The sequence below is a fragment of the Haplochromis burtoni genome, unplaced genomic scaffold (genome assembly GCF_018398535.1).
Source record: "Haplochromis burtoni strain Fernald_Lab_line unplaced genomic scaffold, NCSU_Asbu1 Contig_6, whole genome shotgun sequence".
Taxonomy (NCBI): Eukaryota; Metazoa; Chordata; class Actinopteri; order Cichliformes; family Cichlidae; genus Haplochromis; species Haplochromis burtoni.
In genome coordinates, this window is record NW_024582367.1 from 3,402,834 (window position 1) to 3,430,697 (window position 27,864).

The following is a 27,864-nucleotide window of genomic DNA, read 5'->3' on the forward strand; positions in this document are numbered from 1 at the left end:
AGTGACCCATTTAACATACAGCCAACAATGATACTGATACTCTTTATAATTAGCTGTTCTTTTATGATCGAAAATGGAAGTGTGTTATTTAATCAACATTGAAGAGCCATTTCAGGCATACAGTATGAGAGAGATGACGAGAAAAGAGAGAGATCAAGTAAAGTGAGGAGAGTTAAAGATAACTGTGGCGATGTGAGCCGAGGAGGGAGAAGATATTTTTTGCTCCCTGGTGCCAAGAATTAGCCCTGGGCAGACGGGGTTATAGATTTACCTTGAGTGAGCCAGTGATAGCTGATATCCCCATGACAAGGTTATGCCACAAACACCGGGAAACTGCTGACGTCAGAATACACACATTATACTACATCAACATTACTTGTTGCCTTATAGTAAAACCATAAACCTGTGACCAAACCGACTCAAATTCAGCTCTTTCAGCTTCCTGATGAATCCCCATTATCATGCAGTGTTTTTATGGCACATCATTACCTGCTGCATTTGCCCTTCTACGTAGCCAATGATCATTACTGCTTCTCAAAAGAATGACTCCAACCTGGCAAATAAAATAAATACATTCCCATGGTTTTAAACTTCTTTGAAAAAATACATCTATACAACATTCTTGTGGCATTCATGTTGTTGATATTTCTTCAGGGACACTACTTTTCTCTTTCTGTATACATAGAAAAACCTATCTATTCATAAGTGTTCATGGACACAAAAAGTAAAGTCCTCTTGGGGGAGATAAGAAGTGGTGAGAAGAAATGTGTTTAGGTACCAAACTACTTGGGTTAAGAAAAAGACCATGGTCTGGGTTGATAAAAAAAAATATCAGTGTTTCACAGGTTTAGTCAGGTTTCCAAGAAAAGAACAATTTCACAAGAAATATATAACCCAGGAAAAACAGCTGGAGAAATAGATCAATGGGTTTGAAGGCTTATCAGATGCCAACACACTGCACAGAAAGAAAGAAAATTGTACAACACTTAGGAGACACCCATGCCCAACTATAATGAAAACTGACCAAACGGCACTAGTGTCATTTCAGACTGTTTGAATGTTTCACTTTTGAGTTGAAAGTATTATTTGCTTAACTGATTACTTGACAACTTTGACATTTTTGGAAAGCCTACTGTCATTTAATTTTTTAGTTAAGTTACTGTATAAAACACACATTTGATTTATATTGTTTGTGTGACAAAACAACATCACTTTAAGTTCCTGGAGTTTGTGAATCCATTTTCTCCAGCTGCAAAATATATAAATAATTAAAATAGCCATTAGTTGCAGCATTCGCTCATCCTATCATTTCCATTAGGATGAGTGGATATAAAAACAAAAAAAGAATACAGTTGATTTAAGGTGGCATTCACAATCTGATCTGTTGCTTAGTTTCAAGGATTTTCTCCACTTAAACTGAAAGAAAGACAGATTTTAAGTCCTATTTGTTCAACTCACAAAACCCAACATAAGACTGCACATAAAATTGTTCCAATGAACCAATCAATTTTGCTCAAAGTGGACAAGAGAAGTGAAGGGTTCCTATAGCCATATGAAAGTTAGTCTGGTCTACGCAATTTTTTCGAGTTGAAAGATTCTCTAAAACAGCAGAGTCTGCATCTGATGTCTTAGGTTGTTTTAAGGCAAGATTTTCCTCTGAGACTACTCTTTGGAATTATGTAAAGAATTTTAAGCACTAATGGGCAAACATCTGTTATGAAAATGATTTAGTGGCAGATGTAGGAATGGACTTCTTATATTTAAGTTATTATTTTTTAATTCCTACACCATGTCTTCTCATAAAAGCTTAATTGCCAATGAATAAATTAATAAAATCACCACGAGAGCACAGCTAACTCACATCTAGCTGACTTCCTGTAGGCCAAGGAAGTGATGTCCATTTTGACCTTGATGTTAATGAGGTCAGGGGTACTGACTCTCTGTGACAGGTGGCTAACCCTGAACTAATTATAGCCTCGGGCTGGTCAATGTGTACAAACACAAAAGCCCAAATGTCAGCATGTGCACGCAAGAGCAAACGGGAAGCATTTTAAGCACAAACAAAGATGCATTTGGACAAATAAGCACATACGCGCAAGTTGTCAAGGGGATTCAAACACTGGACCTGACGCTGATGTCCAACTTCAGCTAGAAGACTGATAGTTTACAAAGTGAAGCTGTCAATGCAGTGAGGAATATTTATTGATTTCAAGTCAGACCTATTGATCATCTTCTAGGTGCTTTTGTGTGTCAGTGATTTCGTCTTAACTTCGTCCTTGCACAATGACTTATGTACAGGCGCACACAGACAGACAGCCCACACCTAACCGCAGAGTGTGACTGCTGACGCTTTTGGCTGGGGTACACGTTTCTCCCCCAAAGTCCCACACCTCTCACGTCACAGTCGAACAGGAGGTTGAATGTGTGGTGTGATGGCATAAAACGGGACATTATGTTTTCTTCTGAAAAAGTTCCATAAAGAGAGGAAGATTTAAAGTATGTGTGTCCCTATGAGTGGTACCTTTTTTATGTATTTTCAAAATATTGTTTTCTTTACAACAAAGCCACCAAACCAGTGACTTTAAGTCACTTAAAACATAACAGCAGCTGACACAGCTGCCTGAAATCCCAGTCTGTTCTCTGTAGCTGATTCCTGTTATCTTCTCCTTTCTTCTCTGCCCATGCTCTCTGCACATCCATCTTTCTGTCTTTTTTCCCCACTCACCCCCCACAGTATTCCCTCTGGGACCACCCCTCTTATCCCGCTGAGTGTCTCGTACGTGCATGCATGATTATGTGTGTGCATGTGTGTGATGGGAGGCTGCATCGTGACAAAAGAGAAGCACCTAGCCTTCACTAGACCACCACGTCTCAAACATTTCTCTTTCCTCCTGTGTGTCAGCTCTCATTCCTCCTTTACTTTCCCTCTTACTAAGACCAATTTTATCCCTCTAAACTCATCCTTCCCTCCTTGTCTTTCTCTACCTTTTTCTTTGGTTCGCGAGACCGTTTCCTTGACTTCTTCCTCTCCTTCTCCTTCTCTTCCTCTGCAGCGAGGTTCTCGTCCGCCTTTTTCTTCAGCTGCGAAGCGGCATGCGCCATGGTTCTCCAGCCCAATTAATCCACACAGGTGGGAACTGAAAAAGGAGGGATGAATGAAGGAAGGGAGTCTGGACCCAAAGTCTCCCCTTTAGCCTTATCTTCTTGGCTCCTAATTATCTTTTTGTTCCTCCTCTTCTCGGCTGTTCTTTTGTCAGAGAGTAAGCCCTCACAGGTGTGTGAGAGGGAGATTGTCTGAGGACTTTCCTGTCCTCGTTTTAAAGATTTGGCTCTCTCTTTTGTGCCTTATTTCCCTCAGCAGCTATCCACTGAGGTCCAGTTTGGGGCATGGCACAGACAGGACATACTCCTCTCTTTCACCTCTGCAAAATCCATGGCTGACAAGACAGCTGCTTCCACTCAGAGCTCACAGTGTAAATGAGTGCCAATTATAACAAATACAAAAAGAAGAATTTCCTTTAAACATTTAGGATCCAAACCCAGTTGAAATGGTCCTCTTGTTAATGAATACTGTATAAAAGAAAGCTTAGTTACAGGTAGATTAAGAGAGCTTCAGGGATGGAGGTCCAAAAAGGGGGCTCAATCTCCAGCCCTCAGCCCAGCAAAAAGCTCTGTCTGGGTGTAAAGTCTGGTCCTGTTGCCTGCTTGACTGGTTCCCAAAGTCTGCTGCCTGCACCTGAGCACTGAGCCATCCTCTAAGTGCACACACACACGGTCCGCAACGCCTCGCCGGGACACATGAACAGCAGGGAAATGACAGAGGAAAGGAGGTTTAGATAGGAGAAGGAGAAGGAGGGGGAGGAAGAGGAGGGAGGGGTGCAAAAGGAGGGGGCAGAGAGAGAGAGAGGTAGAGAGAGCAGCTGGGACAGCACAAAAAAGGAGGGAGTAGGGATGGATGAATACCTCTGCTTAGTACCAGCTGGCTATGGCTGAACGATAAAGAGAGAAAGGAAGATGAGACTCCATGCAGGGTACATACAGTACAAACACACAATGGGAGTCCAGCATATCACACCGTGCAAAGTCTGCAGCCATGACGCTCTGGTTACGAAACTTCAGCATCTTTGCCATCTTGATCCTCATTTTATTTCCTTTACATATGAAAACAAGGGCAGTTGAATACATTACCACGTTTTGTTTAATCAGAGTTTAACTGTCTGAATCACAAAGTATTACGCAGAGATCAATCTAATACAAAGCTACAATAATAATGTTTAACTTAGCTTTTGACAAACCATTCAGCATAAAGGTGCACTGTACATATAAACCCACACACTTAGTATTCTTTGGTAGGTTATAATAACAGCTAAGTATATTTTGTGACTTATGTTGCCATTGCTTTTTAATGCGAGAATACAGTGCTAACCTGCAACTGAAGTAGTGAAGTGAAGCTTTTATTTTGAAAGTTGAGCTAAATCTTATTGTGTCATGTAGAGCCAGCCTGAGGCATAAGCCGACTAAGCAGCTGGCGGGAGCCCCCAAGAGCACCTGAAATGTCACACCAGACATTTGATAAATGTATATTTATATAGTAATACAGTAATCATACACAAGACAGTGGAATATTTTGATAAATATGTCTCAAAAAGGATTTATCGCTCTGGTCTGAAAAGAAAAGAAAACACAGGATAAAGGTATTTTTCTAGGAATAATTACATTACACTCATAAGCCATGATAATGGTTGTGCTCGATATATAATGCACAAATGAGCGTCCATGGCAATATACAGATAATATTGGCAGTGCTGAGGTCAGTGGATAGTGATGGGATTAAACGTGGGCAGGGACCCCAAATGAAATTGTGCTTAAAACCCCATCAAAGCTTGGGCTGGCTCTGGTACCATGGATTTTAGATCAGAATATCCAGCTCTCTTCAATCTCAAATTGGTGAATTGATTTTGTCCTATCTGGGTGAGGACCTGTGCTAGCTGAGAAACTGGATTTTTGTTGTCATGATGATATGAAGATATCAAAACCCTACACAAACAAATCCTGGAACAGAGTGATTCAAACACAGCATGCATTCACACTCACATTTAGCCTTGTTTAATAAATTTTTCTTCTTTTTGAAGTATTTTGTGCCTATTAAAGCAGAACGCCATATTCCTGATATATAGACATTCATAACAATAAATATTGGATAATGCACATCACAGATTGCCTTTAGATCATTTAGTTCTCGTGGGGATGTGTGTCTCGACTTTACAGCATACTATGTTTTGGAACATTTAGTTTAGCTGATGTCAGTCGTTTATTTCTACACTGTCTAACTTTTTTCGACGTCGCCCCCTGTTGGCCGTGTTTTCCACTGGCTTCCGCTGTACTTTTTGTTCAGTGGTAACTAGGAAATGTTGGTATCCTGGTATACACTAAAACAGGATGGCTTATATGTTGATCTTTTTATGGAGGCTGCTCATTAATAAAATATGTGGGATGTCTTTAAAATGTGTCACATGCTGTGAGGAAATTCAGATTAGTTAGCATTGCTTACGCAAATGTAACTTGTAGTATATTGATGGCATTGTATTACCGGCAATGGTGCATGCATTGAGATTTCACACAAAACATTTCAGCATCATACTCAGAACACTGAGAAAATATTGAATATTGAATTAATGAAAGAAACTTACTGTAACATACTGTGTAATTCCATCATGTTAAAAATGACAGCCTGGTAAATCGCAAACATTTTGACATCAAATGTAGAACTAAATGAAAAATGTATATGCAGACATGTTCGGACCAACAGATCAATTACTGGGATACTATTGAGATACATATTCATTTTAAATTAAAATAATCAGATATGGAATAACAAGACCTTAGAGGCAACTACTTTCAAGGAAGCATTACCAACCAGCATAAAATTAATGAGAAGCAGAGATCCAGTTTGTTTCCTGAGGTGATAAGAGTAATGAGCAACAAGCCACCACATCTCCTTAAATGACGATCATTCATATTTCCGTATATACCTCACAGTCAGTGTGTAAAGTCAGAAAGACCATGTCATAAATGCATTTCTAAATCTTTTCATTTCTTATTTGGGGTTTCCAGGATGTGTGTGATGAGTCCTGCTATGAGCTCATTTCTGGATACTGCAGCCTTTGAATATTAACAACATGGGCGGGGGGATGGTCTATGGTAAGAACATGTGAGAGCAAAGGAGCCTGGCTATTGGTTGCCTGGGATATGAGAACGCTGTATTTTTTGTTGCTTTTGAAAGGGTGGTCCTACCTACAAACAGACAATAACAAAGGGGAGAGGAGAGAATGTTTCATATGAACAACCAGCATCTTTTTTCATATAACATCTATCTTCTGTTTTATATCCTTTTCTTTCTATATTTCTAAGCTATAATTAGGCCCAATAATGTTTTTTATGATTTTGATTGGCAAGACATAATGAGCAAGACATAATTTTATTAACTGTATGCAGTGTGACTGAAGATAACACCATGGGAAAGGTGTTAATATCATAATTGGGTGTTTAGTGTGGTATATCTATGCAGACACAACAGCTAAGCTGCACTACAGCTTGTGCCCCAGATATTGCCTCTGGCTACGAGCCAGTGAGTGAATGGACAAACATGACACCATCACAGCAAATGGTGCCTATGTGCATAGCTACTGTAAAGAAAGCTTGCTAATCTTCCAGTAATAACAACTGATTGATGAAGGAAACAGTTTCCCCAGTAAAAGCAGCTAAAATAGCTCTTCAATGCTGGGTACTGGAACTAATGTATATATTATTTTTTAAGTACTGTAATAATGTAATTTTTTAGTTTCTTTGTAATATTTTACTTAACTTTAACATATATATAGACATGTGCATGTGTGTGTGTGTGATATAACACAGCCAAAGTCAGCCAAAGCTTCAGGCTGCTCACAAAAACAGCCAAGCAAAGACACAATCAGCAACAGCCAGACTTTGCCATACTTTCAGTGTTTGCTATCATCACTGTCTGTAGATCTCTCAAAACTATGGCTGAAAAATGCAATTCTTTGTACAGTTTCTGATGTATAAACTGCAAATAAACAATGCACTATTTTTTATCCTTCTATTTGTCCAACCCCCGTCAATATATCCACACACACACAGAACATGACCTGGCCAGTCAACCAAAATTCTGGCAACTTTTCTTTTCCTTAGCCTGGGACGATAACACTGTGTGAATACTGATCAGCGGTTTCCTGTAAATCTAGTTGCATTTTAATCTGAATTTGAATATTTCACAGACATGTTACAAGTGAGTATTTTATTATTTGCACTGCTACTAAATGGCAATATTTTAAAAGATAATGATAGATAGATAATGAATGTCACAAAAGGTTATACTGTACAAATACTAGCTGTGAAACATTAAATTACAATTGTGCAATAACTAGAGGGAATTGGACTCAGCCAGTTTGGCAATTGTCTCGTGCAGGGCTGCTTACTAAAGCTGTTCCAATACAACAGGTCAAAGGTTATAGCATAGGACTGAACGCATATGCAATTTGGGAATGCATCAACAATGCTGACTCCCAGTCGATCCATTCATTTACTGTACTGAGCGTCTTTTTCAGTCCCCTCAACTATCATGATACATATTTAAACAACCTTAAAATCAGAAGGAAAATGTTCCACATTCAAAAATTCCACTCAAGCTAATCACATCCTAAACTCTAGTTACTGCACCATAATAAGTCATCAGTCAGTCAGTGACATCAGGATTTATTGAACTAATCCTTCATTATCTCCATCTGTAAAAGGAGCTTATGAATTAGAATTACTGGACCTTACAGTCCCTTTGTCTGTTGTGAAACTGGGATTAACAGCAGGTGATTTCTCTGTACACGGATCAGATGTTTAAAACTACTCTTTAAAAAAGACAAGGGTGTTTGTAAGTTGCTTGCAGTCTCTGGCAGTGTCTTTGCAGTGAAATTACCCTTCTTTCAGACTTTCTTTCAGCCTACTCACAGAGGAAATAGCACACTCAGGAAAAATGTCATGATTCCAAATGTGGGTCAGCAGCAAACATGCCAGCCAACTGCATTTTCCCCCCTTTTTACTCTTTCATCATCTCCTCCTTTCCTTTCAGTCTATCTCTGATGTTTTTCTTTTATCAATCTTTCTGTCCCTATGCTGCTGATCTAACCATCGCCTGCAGCAAACTACTCAGCGCACATACACATGAAACTGCAGTTAATGAAGTCTTGGAGGAGTGTGCATTACAGGGTAGGAACCAATATAGCAGATGATCACAGTATGGACCTGAGGGGAAACCAGAGAATTCCCCAAGATAAAATTGTCCACAAACAACAACTATTATCCATATGACTATGTATGAATTATAACCCATTTCATCATCTAATAATGCATCAGAAAAATGGAAAAAAACAAAAAACAAACAAACAAAAAAAACAGAATAAGAATCCTTAAAATTCTACAACTTACATGGGCACATGCTACTTTGTTCCCTGGGTTGATCACTTGCAAAGAAGCATTTGCAAAGAAAGGAAGAGCTCATCAAACTATCAAGGAGAAAACAAACACTCATGTTTCATCTGCACAAACATTCTAGACAGTATTTTATATGTTTGGGTCTAATTGTTCAGGGATCGGCAGTAAAAGCCAACAAAACAGCAGTCAGAGAGTGCCTTTGTATTCATGTACGTTTGTGCACAAAAGAAAAAGTTTACCTGCAATAATTTCATATCTGCTTTCATAAAAAACAGGACACATCCATCCTGGTGCACAAAATGAACGAGAAAGCAAAATGAATGGATTACAAGCTGTTTAGTGTTGTTAACAATGACGCCCACAGATAATAACTGTGGTGTTTGGCTCCCTCTATTGGCAAATCAATTTCATACAGCCAGGTCCCTGCACAGCTTTAGTTACGCGGTGGAAGCAAATTTGCAGACATTAAATTCACAGAGACTGTTTCCTGTCACCACGAGGGAATGTGCACATATATGACTGTAATCCAAACATGAGAGCTGGGCTTTTGTGTAGGTGTCTATATGTGCTGGTGAAAGATTTGGCAATATAAAGGTTTTGTATACTATCAGTTGCACTTCTGATCACTTGGGGGCAGCATAGCACAGATAAAAATATCTTCCTGTGGGCTTGTTCAAAATACAATATTTAGAAGTTTGAGTGGCATTCACGAACAACCTAATTCAGTCCCTGTATATGTAAAATGTGAAAATGACTTGAAAAGTCAAATTTAGTTTAATTATCAGTTAGTTTTAAATAAAATAAAGAGCTAGGACCTGTCGATAATGACTCTTCACAGCACTCAAATTATCATCCGCATGAATATGTCCGGTTTTATCGAGCTGATTCGCTTGTTTTTCCTGTTTTGGTGTTTTTTAATGCAACATTCCTTCATAGAGCTTAACATACGCAAGGACGTCAGAACAGAAAACATGCTCTTTTTCACCTGCTCACAAACCAGAGGAAACTGAGGAAAGTGTTTAGGCACTGAACATAGATTAAAGTCATTCAGAGTTTGTTTCAGCCTCCACCAGAGCACCAGGTGGGTGAGGATTACAAAAGCAAGACAAAAGCATCAGATAATTTGATGTTCCATTAGTGTACATATACCTCATGGAGTTTCAGGGACTCGCTAAATAATCCCGAGTGGTATCCTTAATCCATTTGGAGCACAACTCTCCACCTTGTTCATTAAATTTAAGTGTCTCTATAATACAGCACTCATTTGCCCTGAGTTATGTCCTGATACAATATCCTGTTTGAAGAAAGGACATCAAACTTGATGCAGTAAATCTTTAACTCGATATGCAACCTCACTGTGACTCCAAATTCCACTTGCCAGAAACGGGAATCATTACAACTCCAGTAACAATGATATTTCAAGTTTAATATCGCTGATTCATGCACTTCTTAACTCTTAATCCTAGTTTGCAGAAGAAAGCAAGCATATAACACAAACAACACCATAAGCAGATTACCGAATTCCCCAAACCACAACACCACAGCCACAAATATGAGCTGCCAATGTGAAAAATGTATGTTACCAGTGCAAATATACCAATTTGAGCCTCAATAAAACAAGAATGTCCCACCGCAGTAGCATATTTTCTTCACAGTTTTTTCTTTTCTTTTTTTTTTAATTAGTTCAGGTACTCCAGTCTTAGAATTATAGTGATTTATATCTTGTAAACAATACTGAACTCCACTTGTGTTAAAAGCCAGGATATCTGCTGACTGACAAGCCTCATCGCTAACAACAGGAGAGCCGGATGTCCTATTGTTAATAAGTGGCACTCCTGCACTGGTCCAACCAGTATCTGCCTGCATCTGAGTTTGTCAAAGATGCAGAAAACACTGAAAATTCACACACCAAGGGACATGAAAAAAGGTATAAATGGAAACCTTGACCAATCAGAGAAGACTATAAGGCCTTGAGCTGCTGCTGCTGAATCCTGACTTAAATATTGCATGGCATTTAATGAATTTAAAAAACAAAATGCAGAGGTCAAAGGTAAGAGACCATCTTACTTGGCACATCATCGACATCTGAGTGGATTTAGGCGTGAAGTCAGGGTTTTATAAAAAATAACATCATTTAGATGCACGTGACATCTCAGATAACTGCTCGGCCACACTTATTTTAGACAAAGTCTTCATACTGTAAGCTATCCAATTCTTTATTTTAAATAAAATACAAGAACCTTCTGTAGGAACTTTCTTTCTGTAACTTTTGTGGAGGGGATGTGGTCCTAATGGAAAGTCATTCAGAATTGTTGTTTGCTGTAAACCATACATACAAAGCATAAACAAGAACCAAAAGTTTAGGCTTTTTCCAGGTTTGACTACTGCTTAGCAAGAAGTTGGCCAGTGTTTGCAGACAAGAGGGCATTTTTCGTGCAAACTACAACAATCTGCTATTGACCAAAGCTACAATAAGAGGGTTTTGGTAAAGCACTCTCTTTGCGACAGCCAGCAACCCCCAGCAGTCACTCTCAGACCAGTTGGAGAATATACATTTTTATCTAGCAACCTGTGGTTGCCAGGATGTTACTGAATGGTTTCTAAGGCTCTGTGACTTAGGCATGAAACATCTTTCAATGACACAGTTGCAGTACAAACACAAGAATAACATCAAACATCAGTCAAAGTTGGAGATAGTGAAGCTGGAGTCAGAAATCCTGTGGAGATTTTTCCCTGGCAGTCTTTAGGTGACCTTAAACAGCAAGTGCTGCCTTCATAATCTGTAAACTGCTGGGAATATTTAAGTCTGTGTGAGTAAATTCGCGGCCAAAATTCTGGTTTATCGTGCAGTAATTATTATACTCTGATCTACTTTTATCATGCAATAATAAATATTACTATATTACATTTAAAGACCGATAAATTTCTGGTATAAAAATCTGCAAATACGGCTGTTAATATTGCAAATCCAAGCAGTTGTTGGTCTCTACTAAATACACAAATAAATGACACATCATAGCTCTTGCAGTGACTCTCAACTGTCATGTCTAAGAAGTACACTTATTGTTTTGACATCACATGGCCTCTGTCTCCCCCGGCTGTTTCTTCACTCTGTCTGATACTCTCTGCAAATCTCTCTCTTCCTCACGCACACACACATGCTTTATTCCTTCCACCCTCTCCACACTGACAACGCAGATATCCGACACAGTACATTGCAAATGGACCTAAACTAGATAAGGATACATATAACAACATAATACGCTCTGCAATGTTAAAGTAGCTGTTGGATGATGCTTGGAGTCTGCAGCAGCAGTCAGGCAGATTAGATCACATTTGGAGGCAAGGGGGTTTTGGGTGTGGCTGGTCCAGACAGCCCATAAAAAAAAACATCCATTAGCAGCACAGTTGAGTTCATAAAGGAAGATGCATGTAATAGTAGCCATCATACATCCACCTTTTCTCGGACCTCCATTACCACTGTAGCAAAACCTCTTTTTAAATGTCAAAGCAGACCAAAAATTCACATTTGAACCCAGATCTCCTGCTTCTCGAATGACCTTTGGCGCAGATGCTTTGTTTGTTATGTGAGCCCTCATGTTTGAGGAGACGGTGCAACCAACTGACCAGTTGACTTGTTTTACATGTGGTGAGGCCAGAAACTGCATTGCATCAGTTTTGGTAAAGCTTTAGATAGAACTTAATTAAAAGGTATGTATTTACAAATTGTTTGTTATCATAAGAAAGAGCCTTATAATACAATTTATTGCTATATTAATATTCTTGAAAATCTATAACTAGTTATAAAAAAACTAAAACTTAAAGACTTTAATAAAAGCCTTGAGTTTCTTATAAATGTTTGCAGCACTATAACAAGTCATTGTTTTTTTAATTGTTTATTAATAGTATTACATACTGTACTATGCACTTTATTTGTACTTAACCATAAATTTCTTCAAAGTTAAATATAGTATTTGCATATAACAGATACTGAATGAAAACATAAATGACCCCACTAGGAGCTGTCACCTGAATCTCTGACTGCTGTTTTGTTTTTTAACTCAAACCAGAAGGCAACTAAAAACATATTAAACATTTACAAGTTAAAGAGCCAGGACATGGAAGAGAGCTTCAAGAATGGAACTAGACTGAGAATCGGTGAAGAATATTGCTCCGTAAATGTTGCATCAACCATAGACTGAATAGAATAGATGGACATAACCACCACCCACTGGTTTGTTGAGTCTCATTTCAAAGCCTCAATTTTAACATTTTGGAAGCCACTATGTTGGCGTTAAGGAGCCAGAAGTGGCCTTATTTGAACAACAGATGACAACTTCAGCCAATGCAATAAAGTTTGATTAGAAAAGTGCATCCATAGACTGTAGACCGGTTGCATCACACAGACACCTACTAATCGGTGCAATCAGAACAAATAAAATATTACAGACTTCTTAAGAGTTTGCTATGCCAAGACATGGTAAGTGGCATGCAACTGCGATAAAAATGCTCCCAGAGCCACCAACTTCAAAACGGGTCTAATTGAGTAAATCCAAATAAAAATTGTAAATAAACAAGCGCAGCACAGTTAGCACTGTTGGCTCACAGCAAGAAGGTCCTGGATTTGATTTCTTTGTGGAGTTTGGATTTTCTATCCACATGTGGGTGGGTTATCTCGGCTTGCTTCCACAACCCAAAGACATGCATGGGGTTAGGTTAATTGCTGTAGGTGTGAATGTGAATTTAAATTGGTTTCTGTCTTTATATGCTACCCAGACAGACTGGTGACGTGCTGACGGTGCACTTGCTTCTTGGCTTAAAACAATTGAGATAGGATCCAGCCCCCCCGTGAGGTTGAAGAGGTGACCGTAAGAAAACATGGCAAAAAGAAGCTGGGTGGACGGACTTCTGTGTGTTTTAGATGACCATGTTAGGGCATCATGCAGAGCCATGGGTAGGAAAAAATGGGTCACAGTTTGATTTTGCTGCCCCCATTGGTCAAAACATCCTATGAGTATCAGTCTAAGCAGTGAGCTATTTCAATGACCTGATTACAACCTGCCAACATCAGCAAACTCCCTCTCACACTGAGATCCAGAAAGTTGTTTCGAAATCATCAGGACCAATCAAGCAGGCACTACTGAGGATAGAAAAACGACAAGGGGCTTGAGAAGATTAGTGTGCTATCACTATGGAGACTGATGAGGCTAACCACAGCTCTACAAATGAGCCTGAGAGAAATGTAATAAAAGGACGGAGGAGTTTAACTCGATATAATTTCAATACAGCCCTAAGTCGTGCATTTCACCTGTGCAACACATCCACCAAGTCTTCTGTTAATGAGAGCAGAGCGTTCTCACTACACAATGGAAAGGTCAGCCCTATCATAACAACGCTTTAGTTTGAATTAAAGTGACTAAACCCTGTGGTGATTTCCACAAAAGTGCCATCTAATCCCTGGCGTTAATGGTCAGCATGTGTCAAACTATACGTCAAATCTGCTTTTTACCTCCTAACTTCTCAAGCCAAAAGAAAGAAGGATAGAGCTCGCAGGACAAGTATGAAGGGTTCAAATGAGGGGCTGAGTCCACAGGCACGATTACAGCCACTTACCTAGAAGAGACAGAGAGATACAAGTCAATCAGAGTTCACCTTCACTGTGAAACTAACTATGATATATGACTGAATGTATACATCTGTGTATTCAGTTATAGTTTTTCTTTTTTATCTGGGACTTTCTGTCTGTCTGTCTGGGGTCAACTTCAGTCTCCTGCTGGCGCTCTGCCAGCTGTTTCCTAGGCAACCAGATACACGAGCCACAAATAGCACTGCGAGCAGAGTATTCATTCGCCGCGCCAGGGCCATATGAAACCTCATCACACTCCTTCACATTTCACATCCCTCCACAGCAACAGATAGATCTCATTAAAGAAAATGCGAAACTATGATTTGAGTTATTTCATATTATGTATGTATTTATATAAAAGACTTAGTTTTAGACGTGTTATCTATAGGATGTGGAACAGAGGGGATATGCCTAATATGGTCATCTCAGCCACAAAGCTCTGTGAGTGCAAAAGTCACACACACCTGCTGTTTAATTGTTGTGTTTACTAGTGCCAATCAGAAGAAAGTAGGCATAAAGTGAGAGGATATAAAGCAGCCTGTGTCAGACAGTGGATGATCTGATTGGTTGCACTAAGGCCCAGTATGAGATCAATGTAGTTTATTTTTAACTATTAGTCACACAAAATCCAAAATGAAATATCTGGAGCTGAAAATTAGCTCAAAAGGTCACACTGAATGACTGATTAATCATTTCAGTTACTTATAAAACACCACAGAACACACCAAGGATTTTTTTTTAGATCTTTTTATTGGCATATTCAACTCAAATCTAAATGTAATCTAAGCAGTTTTAGGAAGCTGAAATGTAATTTTTGGTTATTGAGGAAAAAAAATCTTAAAAAGACCTAAGATTACCAACTGAGATGATAAAGTCATCAGGGAAATATTTACTGGGGTGATAAATCAAGTGAAACTTCTTCTTGCAACCAGTGGAGTTGACCCTTTTGCCCATAATAATGCAGGTTTATGTTTTTCCCCACTTCCTTTAAAGTTGTCTTATTATCAGGGCTGGACTGGTAATCTAACATACCGTGCATTTTCCCGCTGGGCTGGCGCACTTTTGGGTAGATGGCCGTACAAGCACTAACGTCACCCATTACAGCCATAGCTCCTCCACTAATAGGAGATGATGATGAAGTTTTATTACTTCTTCTCATTTTCAGAGAGTGTTTCTGGGTCCCCTCACATCAAAATTAGAAGTTAGCATGCTTTCTTTTTTTTAGCCTGGTTACAGGACTCGATAAATTTTGCACGCTCTCTAACGCTTGTAGAAGTTGCTCGTCGCCTGTGTGATGACTAAACCGCCAAAAAAACCTCCTTAAGGATCAACTGAAATTACACTGGATTTGAATATTACATTACGCTTTCATCTGGTCGTCTTTGGAGATCAAACGCTAATACTGTATATCCAACAAACTCTGGAAGCTAGTGTGTATTTACTCTAATCCATGTGGAATGATAACCCTGCCTGACATTATAAAGGTTAATTAGACATGAACTTTCCATTATGGATACTGATAGCTCATCCTAATCCATGTATTCACACACTGCAAATGTAGTCTCCGAGGTCCCTAACACACACACACACACACACAGACACACAAGCACACACACGCACACAAAGACAGGCAAAATGCATACTTGAACGACGGAGTTACTTCAGGACGGGGATCTTGACCCCACTCTAGTAAGCATGCTCAGTAAAGATGTAGAAAAATGACCCAGGCAACAACACTTTGGCAGGCTGTCATGGCAACACATCAAGTAGCAGTCATGTGGCCACTGGCTGACGATGAGGGAAGAAGAGTACAGAATGGAGGAAAGAGGAACAGTAACGGGGTAAAGACAACCAAAAGCAATGGGTAATAGGGGTGTGAATAAAAAAAGGAAGAAACAGAGATGAGAATAAAAGATTAAAGACCCTGGAAATTATCAGGTGAGTGAGGTGAAACGGTCAGCGAATGAAGAAATGGAAAAAGGGAAATGAACGGGTTTTGAGCCTCCATGTTTTAGATACCTAATCCTAAACATCCCTAAGGGGTATCAGATCAGATAAGTGCTTAATATTGTTTGTCTGCCAATACTGAGTCTGATTCTATTATTGAATTTAACATATATCTAACAAAGAGTACATAGGTATGAGCCTTATAAATTTGAGACTAAATACGGAAGGTTCCCATTTAAAACTACAAATTTATTGATGTGATATGCAAGCAAGCAGAGAAATCTAATCACAGTTAGTAAAGCTGGCTTTAAACGTGTATTCTTTCTAATGGCCACCAGGGGGTAACAAGATTAGTTGAAAAATAAGGCAGTTTCCACAGTCTATAAGAAAACTAGCCTACTTCTCCCTCAATCTTTGATCCCTTTAAACTTCGCAGGTGGATCTTATTCACCGTCAGTCAGTTTCAAAGCATATACATCTACAACACATTATTCAATTATAGATGTCATTAGAAAACAAGAAATCAGGGTAGGATGACAGTAAAAATTGAGTAGGAGCTGTGAGATCTACACCTTGTGTGCTACATTTTCAAAAAAACAAAGGTAGCAACATCGAAAAGGGTGAAAAAAGAAATCATTACTAAAGGGTGATGTCACAGGGTCTACATCCATCTTTTAAATACTAAGATATTTATCATTCTGTTGGAGCCCCTGGCCCTACAGAAGTACAGGACTAAAACAAGAGTACAAATGCCAGTTAATGAGCTAATATGACCTAATGAAACAATATTTTTCTCTGGAAATTGTATTAGAAAAAAAATGTAGCTGTTACATTCAAGGACTACAGCTTTGCGTGTTCACATCCTCTTTGGATGGAAAGAGTTGGCTGGGTTGTTTTCTTTTTCAGCTTTATCTTCGCCTGCATTTACTGCAAAACTCTATAAAACTTAAAACTTGAAAATCTACTTTCACTTACAAGAATTTTTCATGTGACACTTGTTTGAGGAGACATATTTGTGGCACATAAAGATATATCCCGAGGTTGCCTGCAGAAATACACCAAAGTCCAAATCATCTGTAAGCTACAAGGAAGAAGAATGAAAAAAAGGCAATCTGTCAAGGAAAGTGTGAAGATGTGACTCATATACAAGCTGAGAAACAAAAAATCTGGAAATCAAGAGACCGTGGTTCTTTCTTTTTCCTTTTTTTAAATTAAGTAATGAAAATCGAAAATCTCCCAGACAACATAAGGGATAAAAGTCACTGTAATTGCATGACAAGGTCATATTTAGACTGTAGAAATGTGGTGTTTGCGCCTATTTGTGCTAGAACCGCACAATCGAATCAATTATTTTATTGTATATGAGTGCTGTTTTTATGCTGATATTACTGTGAACACTGGTGTGTGCATGCCTGAATGACAGAGACAAATAGACTGAAACAGTAAGAGAGACGCACAGAGGGTGTGCCTGCCTCTTTGATGATGTTCTGTAAGGGTTCTGTTTGTTAATAGGATGCTGTTCATATTGTACACAACACAATCAGATCATATTTCCTCTTAACTGCAAAGTTAGCTGTGATGGTGAATGACATGATTGATGATGGCACCATTCGCTGTAAACATACATGGTTTTCACACACAAACAGTCACGCACACACATGCAGACGATGATGACGTGTGTCTCAGTGTGTGAGGAACAGTCTGGGTATTTCCAGCAGGCGACCTGCCAGTACTCTCAAGTGTTCTCATCCAGAAACCCCTCTGCCTTCTGCCTTTCCTCATTCTACTCACATCATTACTGCAATTGATCCTTTTACCCTCGTATTTGTCATTTTATGTCAATTATACTCTTCCATCTATTGTTATCGTGTGGAAACAGGTAACCCTTTGAATGAGGTTTATTTTGGCGCTTTCTGCTAAAAGTCAAACTATAGACTTTATATGAAATGGATGTAGTAACAGTGACATGACCTACTTGCGAAACCTTGGCTTTTTGGCTGTTGCCATCTTGTATGGGACTTAAAGATACCAATAGTCTCTCTTTAGTGATTTAAAAAATAGATAAAAACACATTGCATCGATTACTGTAAAGTTTATGGATATTGAAGTTTTTTTATTTGGGGGTTTTAGTCTTTAGTTGCAGTTACTTTTGTAATCAGTTTTCTGTTTACATCTTGAGTAGTGAGCCGTATTTACTTCTTTTTGTGTTTCAGTGTGGTAGAAGTTCCCAAATTTTGTTTCTTGTTAAAGCTTTGTCTGCAGCACACCTGAGAAGGCTAGACTCAGTGCATTATAAAGCTACTTTAACTGAACCTTCGGCTCTTTGCCTGTGGCTCATTATGCTCCGTTGGATATGTTCCGATTGGGGCATTCAGTCTTGGTTGTTGTACCATTTAACTTTGTTTGGGTTTCTTTAATTTATTTCATTAAAATATCGTACAGCCTTTAAAAGCCTGTGTGTGGTCTCCCACTTATCTGTCACATCCTTTGAGCCGGGTTGTGACAAATGGGGGCTCGTCCGGGATAGTCTTACCCTGCTATTTCTCGTGCTTTGTAATTAGTTTTACAACTTAATTCTTATTGTCAGATTCATTTCAGCTATCTGTAGTTCCCCAGGTGTCTCAACTCTGCCCTACATCTTGTGTAGTTCCCCTTGTGTTCTTCGTTGCATCATGTTAATCGTTTGTACCATTTTGTATGCCGGTGAGTTTTCCCCTTTTTCCTCTTGGATTTATGATCTTTGTTTTTCTGCCACTTGTTGGATTCAGCCACACAAAATAAAGGTATGTTTTTGTTAATTAACTGTGTCCAATGTTCTGACTGCTTGTCAAAATTTAAACGACAAAGACAACCATTCACATCTACAGCCAATTCAAGAATCATTTATTAGACTGTCTTTGGACTGTGGGAGGAAGTGTCCGGGAGAACCATACAGAAGTAGGGACACCATGCACTCCACACAAAAAGTGGTGTAATACACGCACTGTACACATGCCACATGATATCATAACTGACTGAAAATGCCCTCAAATAGCAAGCCTACCTAGGGCCCAAATCTTAAGGGTAAATCTAACCCTCTGCACTTTCCCCCTCTATACTTGTCTGTTATCACTGGATTCAATCTATGTGAATTTTGAGGTTGTTGAGAAGTTGATTGCTGGATCTTTTTACCTTTATTTTAGTAGCAAGGGTACAGCAAGCAGAGCAAAAAACAAACAAAAAAACAGAAGAGGTAGAGAAGCACTGAGGGTGAAAGTGGGAAGACAGAGTGAGACAAAGGAAGAGCATTTATAAATGAGAGACTGTAAGTGAGGATGAGTTGTCATTCATGGGAAGAAAGGGAGAAACGAAAGGAGAAAGTAAGGAAAAGACTGGATGATGTAAAGTGACAGACATGAAAGAAAAGAGATGTGCACGTTTCCTCTAAAACGATTACATCACCCTCTTATGCTCCTGTTGCCATGGCTACAGAGTCACATTAGACTAATCATAACACTGTAACACCTTCACTATCTTTGCCTTGCTAGCTCCATCCATGAGCTCCAGGCTCTCTACGTTTGACTGTGTCTCGTCTGCCACTTCTTGTTAGTTGGTTTGGATAAAAGGTGGCTACTTTGCTTTCTGACTACAGAAATAGACCACTCCCAAAGGGCTTTGTTAGACTGCTTCAAGCAGAAGATTTGATTGCACTCTGGAGGTGGAGTTGGTAGTCAGTTAGTTCTGCTGGGCAAGCTTCAGTGCAAGCACATAATTTGGTTGGAGGCCAATGTGGTAATGCACAGATTGCCCACTTGCCAACAGGTCTCCTTTCTGTTTACATAAAATCAGCAGGGACTCTCATGAATGTGACAAATATCCTCAGTGGTTAGGCCTGCTCTATTATACCAAGAGCCATCATGATGATTATTCTTGTCAGTATTAAAAATTCTTATTTAACATAACTATTCACAGTTTAACAATCAGCATGCATTTTCTGAACTACAGGAACATTGTGATCTTTATGGTTTTTAGACAGATTCTTATTGATCAGAGCCTCTTCTCTCTCTCTATCATCTTGACTAAAGCCAAGGTTTAGTCATATTTTGAGTTGTGATTATTTCCAGTATAACCTCATTTATGTGAACTTGGCAGGGATTAAATTTATATCTGAAATATGTTGATTTCAGAAAAACAAAAACCTGAAAGAACAGCGGTAAAAACGAATAAAACACATCTAAATTAAGTGCTAGTAAAAAAAAAAGGTTGAATGAGGAGATAATGCTCACATAAGAAGGACAGCATGAATTATTTCAGCAATTCCCTGAAAACCGGCAATACTGTGTGCACAGTCAATTAAGAAAGTACTCAATCGATCGAGGAACTATGACTCTTGTCCATCACAAGTGAAGACGAAGGAAGTTGAATATAACAGAACCAGAGAGCTGGCAGAGGAACACTGGGGGTGATGGATTAGTCAGCATGGTCAGCTTGTTAAATGTTGAGTTGTGTGTCTCCCTCTGTCTTTGGTTGGTCAAAAGATTAGTTTCACTTTTTTGCTGGGTTTTAGTCTCTGTCTTGGTTTAATTAGTTTAGCTTCCCAGTGCTTGCCTGTCTGTCTCTACGTGTTTGTGTCTTCGTCTTTCTTAATCTCCTGCTAGTTGTTTCCTTGCTCTGTGTATGTATAGTGCATTTCCTTTCCGTGTTTGTAATTTCCTGCACTTTTTTAAGTTTAGCATTTTTTGATATAGTACTTCCCCTCCTTCATGCACTGTATTGTTGACTTTTTAAATAAGATTGACTTTTGGTTTTCTCATCAAGTCTTTTGTGTATGCATTTAGGTCAACACTACCAGTGAGTTTTGTCTTTTTTTATTTTTGGGGATGGTCCTGTGGGGCGTGTGGAGGTGCACTGTCGCAGAACAAACAAAGCAAATGTGAAAATCGAGGCAATACAACAATCATTATGCTTTGATTATCGTGTTTTAGGAATCCAAAATCACATGCGATTTGATGAACTTCCAGCCCTAATGGTGGCAGAAGAAAGAGTATTTTATACCTTATTCTTTTAGGTTACTGCTAATTAAACTGTTTTTTAAAAACGGAAACTGCCCACATATCCATTTGTATGTTAGTCCACACAGATTTGATGATGAACTTTTCTATCCTACTTAAACCTATTAAACACATCCATATGGACAACTTGTTGATGTGAGAAACAATTTACACTTTTTATTTTCTGCCTAAAGTGAACACAAATATATTAAATAGAATATACATATAATGTACAACAAAGTAAAAGCAAGCATGCACATGAAAAACCCTCAAAGGAACCTATTTATTAAACCAGCCTCACTTAATAGCAGTTTCGTCAACTGTTGGATGACAACATAAAAAGGTCTTGTGAAAAATACAAAACATGCTTCAAGATTTTGTACTTTTTCTTTAAGGTTTGGCCCATCATGTCACAGCCCCTGAGATCTCATCTTATCTTGTGCTCTGTGGGTTGGAAATTGTATAGCACAGCTGAAATCTGGATGTTTTCGAGTAGAGCTACTGCACTGCTGGTGTAGGTACTGAACAGTGATCTAGAGCTGACACGCTGCAAGCTTTTCTGCAAACTATGGCTCCTTCTGAGAGTGCTGCTGCTTAGTCAGTCACTCCAACATTAAGCTAATTCACTAGCTATATGGTGTGTGTGCACATTTTACATTTTTTTACAGTCTTTGGCATAAAGTGATACTAGAAGAAGTCCCCTCTCAGCAACAACGGTATTCACCGATGGGATTTATTACTTTTACACCTGCTACATCGGCTCCACACATCAAATAGACCAAAATTGAAGGTGTGTGTTTGTTTTAATATGATAAAAATATCTTGGGGACAAGCTATGAAAATGACCACTAGCTTCTTATGTTAACCAAAGCTCACAAACAGAAGACTTTCTCTTCCCTTTCCATCATTAGCTGATAACTTGTCCACTCATAACTAAAAAGACTGACCACAAAATATTGCCTTTAAGCGTTTACCTTCCTTTTTTCACTATTTATTAAAAACTGATTAAAAGACACCTCAAATATAGTAATTTGACAAAAAAGGAAAAACAAGTTCTTTGTATACTGTCCTCACAAGAAACATGAGCATCAGTTGTTTCAGCCAATACCCCAAATCAAGATAATGTACTGCTCACTTAACTGAGAAAGTTCTCAATTGATCGAAGAATTATGCCTCTTGTCCATCACAGTGAAAGAGGAAGGAGAGTGAATATAGCAGGGCTAGAGAGCTGGCAGAGGAGCAACACTGTGGTTAATTAATGAGTCAACACAGAAGAGCATTTGCTGGTTTTTAAAATGACCACAACTCTTCTATAACAACCCGGTCCCAAAGCAATTCATGAAACCTTTTCCAGAACTTTCAAGCCTGTGTATTTCAATTTGAAGTGTCTTTAAAGTGTCTGGTTTTCTCAGATAAATATTTCACCAATACTTTAAGAGCAGTTCCTGCAGGGCATCCTTTTCTAAAGATGCAACACAAATGAGCAGATAACTGTTTTGCTAACCCTAAGCTCTTACTTCACTGCTTGAAAAATATTCCTCTATGCACATATACACATTTAATGTTTTAATGTGACTCATTTTAGGAGTGTGCCACCGTGTACTGAGACCATGGCAGATAAAATCACCCTGTCAAAAAAGTGGGATTTTCCCTACACAGCCATCCCCAGAGTTTAAAGAGAATGGTCCGAAAAAACTGATCCAGTTCCAGTAAGCAGGAGTTCTCTGGGCAAAATACCAGAGCAGAATTGTTAGACTGCTTTGTGCTGAAAGGAAGGTGATAAAAACCTGTAGAACCTTGAAGCAGATGGACTACAGCAGCAAAAGCCCACACTGGGTGCCTCTCCTGTCAAGAAGAACAGGAAACTGAGGCCACAATTCTTACAAGTTCATCTAAATTGGACAAAAGCCGGGTCTGCTGAGTCTCGATTAACTACTGTGACATTCAGATGGTAGGTTCAGAATATGAAAGCATGGATTCATCCTGCCTTGAATCAGTAGTTAGGGCTGCTGGTGGTGTAATGATGTGAGGAATCATTTCTTGGCACGCTTTGCGTCCCTTAGTAGGAACTGAACATTGTTTAAATACCACCTGCTGACCATGTCACATAGTGTTGCTGACATGTCCCTCCCTTTATGACCACAGTGTATCCATCTTTCCATTGGCTACTTCTAACAGGATAACTCTCCATGTCACAAAGCTCAATAAGGGGTTCAGTTAAAATGTAAATAATTTACTGTTAATTCACTGTTAATTAACCTTTCATTCAGCTGTTAATGAGTCTATAGGAATAAAAAACGGAAGATCTAAATAAAGACAAACGGATGCTGTACAGATATTCTATTTTCTGATGATTAAGAGCTGATTAAAGCACAGATCTGGGAGAGAAAAAAAAAGATCTGCAATCCTGGGTGCTAGTCAACTGCTGAGTACGGCAAACACAGCAATGTACTTTTGGAACAGATTCATTGAGTGCAGGCCAAGAAGTGGAACCAACTTATTTTGCTTTTCTCTTTCACCGTATCACTTCCAAGTAACTTGTCTTTGTCTCTACATGCATGTGGGTGTGTGAGTAAGCAAGAGGGGGTAAAGAGTGAAAACCTTTCAAATGAAGCAGCCATGATAAAAGCACAGGGCTTCATTCTGTTCCTGTGAAGTGTGAAAAATGGAGCCAAGTGCAGCATTCTGCTCCACGGCTGCCTCAGCAAAAACACAATATGTTGGCTCTAAAGGACCCTGCTGGCAGGAACTCTCACCCCAAAGAATTACACCAGCTTCATTATACCGTGTGCTGCTTATTTGGCTAGAATATCTATACAAACAATAAACTGGGGAGGGACTGAAAATCAGTGCATGATGAATAGTGCATCAATATACTATGTATTAACACCAAGTATTAAAGTCTGCTCCTCTAAATCCACACATTTCTTATCATCACTTCATCAAAAGCATCTTGTCGCTAAATGCTTGATTTAATATCATTATCTTTTTCTGTATTCACCCTCAAATTCTTTTAATAATTTTTATAGCCGTGTGTGTGGGATTCAAGGACACTTGGTTGACTCAGCATGCTCGACTACATCACATACATTCACAATGCAGCATGCTTGAATGAGACTCTAGACCTTTTAATCTGTATTATTGCAGCTACTTTAACCTTTCCAACAAGAAAGAGTCCTTCACCACAGAAGTAATCTGAAAACGTAGCTAAATAGTGAATGAATGGCCATTTTGACAGCACTCCATTATTGTTTTCTTTTGATAGACTGAAAGCCAAATAAAGATGTTGTAATATGCTTTTTTTTTTTAAAAAAAAGTAAAGTTGTAACAATGAAGATTCGTTATAAAATTATTGTGTTGATTAATGAAAAAGTTCTTTGCAAATGCTTTCGCTTTCGTCCGTCTTGTGCCTGTCCAAGAATTTCACCTCTAGCGGCACAATGCGAATACCCCCGGCCGTCCCTTCGTCATGTCAAATACTTCCAACAGCTGTTCAGGAGGTCTTGCTCCTAAAGAAAAATAATTGAAGTCTTTACTATAAATCAGATGCTTATTTTTGTAATTGGAAGTGTAAGATTGCATTAAAAGATGCATAAACAATTTCTTGGGGCAAAATCAGCACCAGTCCACTTATAAGTTTCACATCTTATCGTTTTTAAAGTGGAGTTTGTTATTATTAGCAACTTTTAAAAATCTCTTCACTTTACTGGTTTCCTCTAATGCTGTTTCCACCCCATTGGTACATGATGCCATGGGTGTGACTTGAGTATAACGTTGCAGACTTTCTGAGCAAGCCAGCAGAATTTCAGAATGGGCCATCTTGTCAGTTAATGTCACGCTGTGCAGTCAGCACTTCCTGCTCTCAGGGAATGGCTTGCAATATGGCACTCATAGTACAACCTGGCCAAACTCTACCAATGGCTCATAACACTGTCTGAAGACTTATCAGATATCCCCGGCAATGTCCGTCTCAACAGGAATGGTGAACTGTACGGGAGGACAGCCAGCTCTGTGCTTGCAAAATGCTATGCCGGCATTCCAACTGGGATTAAACCCCGGTGTAGGGTAACCTGTCTGACTCCACCCAGCACCGCCCTCTGGAAGAGAAGGAAACTCAAGCCAATGTGTAAATACTCTCACGTTGCTTAGAACCATCATAATTTATAAAAACACATACAGCTTAGCTGACAGCCTACTTGAAAAGTTGATTTTATTTTCTAATACCGCATTTTTCCGAATTTCTGTACGGAGGTGTCGCACTGTGCATGTATTGCCAATAACCACACCATTTAAAAATTTAATTAATACTAGGTCAATAATCCACATATAATACCTATAATCTTACTTAAAAGACTTTGAACGTGGTTGTTTATGCCATACGGGCTGGTTTGAATATTTCAGAAACTGTTGATCTACTGGGATTTTCCCATACGACCACCTCTAAGGTTTTATCAGAATAACTTCAAAAATAGAAATACAATGTGAAATGTTTAGTTGACAGCATTGTGCTGAAAGAAAGGCAACAGTAAATGAAATGACCACTCCTTACAACCAAGGTATCCAGACAAACGTCTCTGGAGGCAGATGGGCTACAGCAGCAGAAGACCAGCCTGGGTGCCATTCCTGTCAGCTTAGCACAGGAAGCTGAGGCTATACAGTTCACTAAAACTGGACACCAGACGACTTGAAAAAAGCTTCCTGACCTGAAGAGTCTGAATATTTGCTGCAACATTTAGATAGTAGGTTCACAAACAACATAGGGTAAACAACATGAAAGCATGGATCCATTCTGCCTAGTACCAATAGTTCAGGCTGCTGGTGGTATAATGCTGTGGGGGTTATTTTCTTGGCACACTTTGCCCCCTCAGTACCAAGTGAGCATTATTCAAATGCCAATTGATTACTGATTATGTCATGTCTATTCCTTTATGACACAGTGTAGCCATCTGATGACTGCTTGCAGCAATATAGTGTGTCATATCACAAAGCTCAAATCATCTCAAACTGGTTTATTCAACGTAACAATGAGTTCTCTGTTCTCAAACGGCCTCTGCAATCCATATCCCAATCAAATGGAGCACCTTTAAGATGTAGTGGAATGGGAGATTGGCGTCATGGATGTGCATCCAACAAATCTGCAGTAACATCTGTGTGATGTTATTGCATCAACTGGACAAAATCTCTCAGGAAAGTTTCCAGCACCTTGTTGACTCTGTGACACGAAGTAATAAGACAGAGCTGAATACAAAAAGGGCTCCAACCCAGTACAAAGCACGGTGTACCTAATGAAGAGGCCAGTGAGTGTATATGAAAATAACCAAGTAATTATTCTTTTTGTATTTTTTTGTAGAGTTATAGTTACAAGCTATATTATAGCGTAATACACCTGAAAATGCAGCTGAAATCCAGTCGAGTTGCACTGCAGGCGATATAGGCACCAATGAAAAAATAAAGAATTTATAATAAATAGAAATTTCTTGTCTGTGTCAGTTTTGAACCTTTTAGATTTATATAAAACAATGTTATGGGAGTGTAATATTAATAAAGCTTCTGAGTAATTTGATTACATTTATTCTGATGTGAGGACTATTGCCATCCGCTGTATTTTGCATGAACCTCTGACTAAAGCATCGTCACTATAAACCCTTCTGAGTGGGAAGGATACTCAAAAGATAAGACCTTATTATTTATTAATTAAACAAAGCAGTCATGTAAGCAGTAAAAGCTTTAGATCAACATTTATACATTTCTTGTAAATGCCAAAGTAAAATTTCAGCAAACAACTCTATTTTCTTGCTCTTTACTGCAGATAAAGCAGTTTGCCAGTGTGCTGAAACTACCAGTTCGTGCCTATTGAAAGCATTGACAGTATTGACACTGGAGAGGGTGTGGGCTGAAAATGACTGAACGTGGGCAGTTATGTTACATAAGCAATAGTCCACTTCTCTTACTAAAACAGCACAAAAACACTGATACACCGGGCATACATGTGCCGCTCACCTAGCTCTGACAGATGGGATGTTTTTTTCCTGAAGTCAATCTGAACCTGCAGAGCTGAGCTGATACCTCACATGAATGTATTATCACGCATTGTGATTGGATTTGGTCATATTTTATTAAGTATTTAGATAAACCAGCATCACTTCTGAGCAGACTGAAGAGATTTCTTAGAATTTGGCACCTCCACCTCCACACTCTGCTGAGGTATTTTTTTGGTACACGTGCATGCCGTCTCCTGTCTTCCCTACTTGCATGAGTCCATTCTGGACATACAAACCAAGTGTATATGTGTGTATAGTGGACCCACACAGGGTGTAACAGCTGATATATATGTGTTCATCCTCCAAACCCCGAGTTCATCCAGTTTATTCAGAGACACTTTTACTCTGGGCAAACTTAAGTGCATTCTAGTGCCCAATTGAACGATTTCCACTTATGAAACAACTTCACATAGTGCGTGAGCCTTTATGCGTTCTCTGCACCTGATGACTAACTTCCACAGCTCCACTCTGATGCTCTCACTTCCTCCCTCTCCCAGCAGGTCTTTAGTTGTCATAGTTACATCCATTAACACACCTGCTAAGCTCTCTGGTCCCACAGGGTCTCCGCCTCTCACCTTTTCTTGCTTCCATTTCTGCAACATTCAGAGACTTTGCGTTTAAGAAAACCGCTGATATGTAATAACCTAGACCAAAACATGATGTAATAAAGACAAGAAAAAATAGGATCACCTTTTGTTGGCTACTCTAAAAATATTTT

The 27,864-nt window shown here is 39.0% G+C and overlaps 1 protein-coding gene across 33 annotated transcripts in view; it reads right to left on the reverse strand.

Annotated features, from left to right (window-relative positions):
* Window positions 1-27,864, reverse strand: part of LOC102294395 (ankyrin-3) — a 185,381-nt gene that overhangs the window by 132,184 nt on the left and 25,333 nt on the right. For 21 of the 33 annotated variants that reach the window (XM_042223810.1, XM_042223801.1, XM_005913636.3 and 18 more), the window contains exon 1: window positions 2,986-12,255. The exons of 2 other annotated variants lie outside the window; for them this stretch is intronic. In XM_042223810.1, the coding sequence (XP_042079744.1) occupies window positions 2,986-3,102 (117 nt within the window). In that variant the 5' untranslated portion in view covers window positions 3,103-12,255. Of the gene's footprint in view, window positions 1-2,985; window positions 12,257-27,864 lie in introns of those variants that run through there. 10 more of the 33 variants (XM_014335609.2, XM_042223832.1, XM_014335608.2 and 7 more) reach the window with 5 other exon arrangements.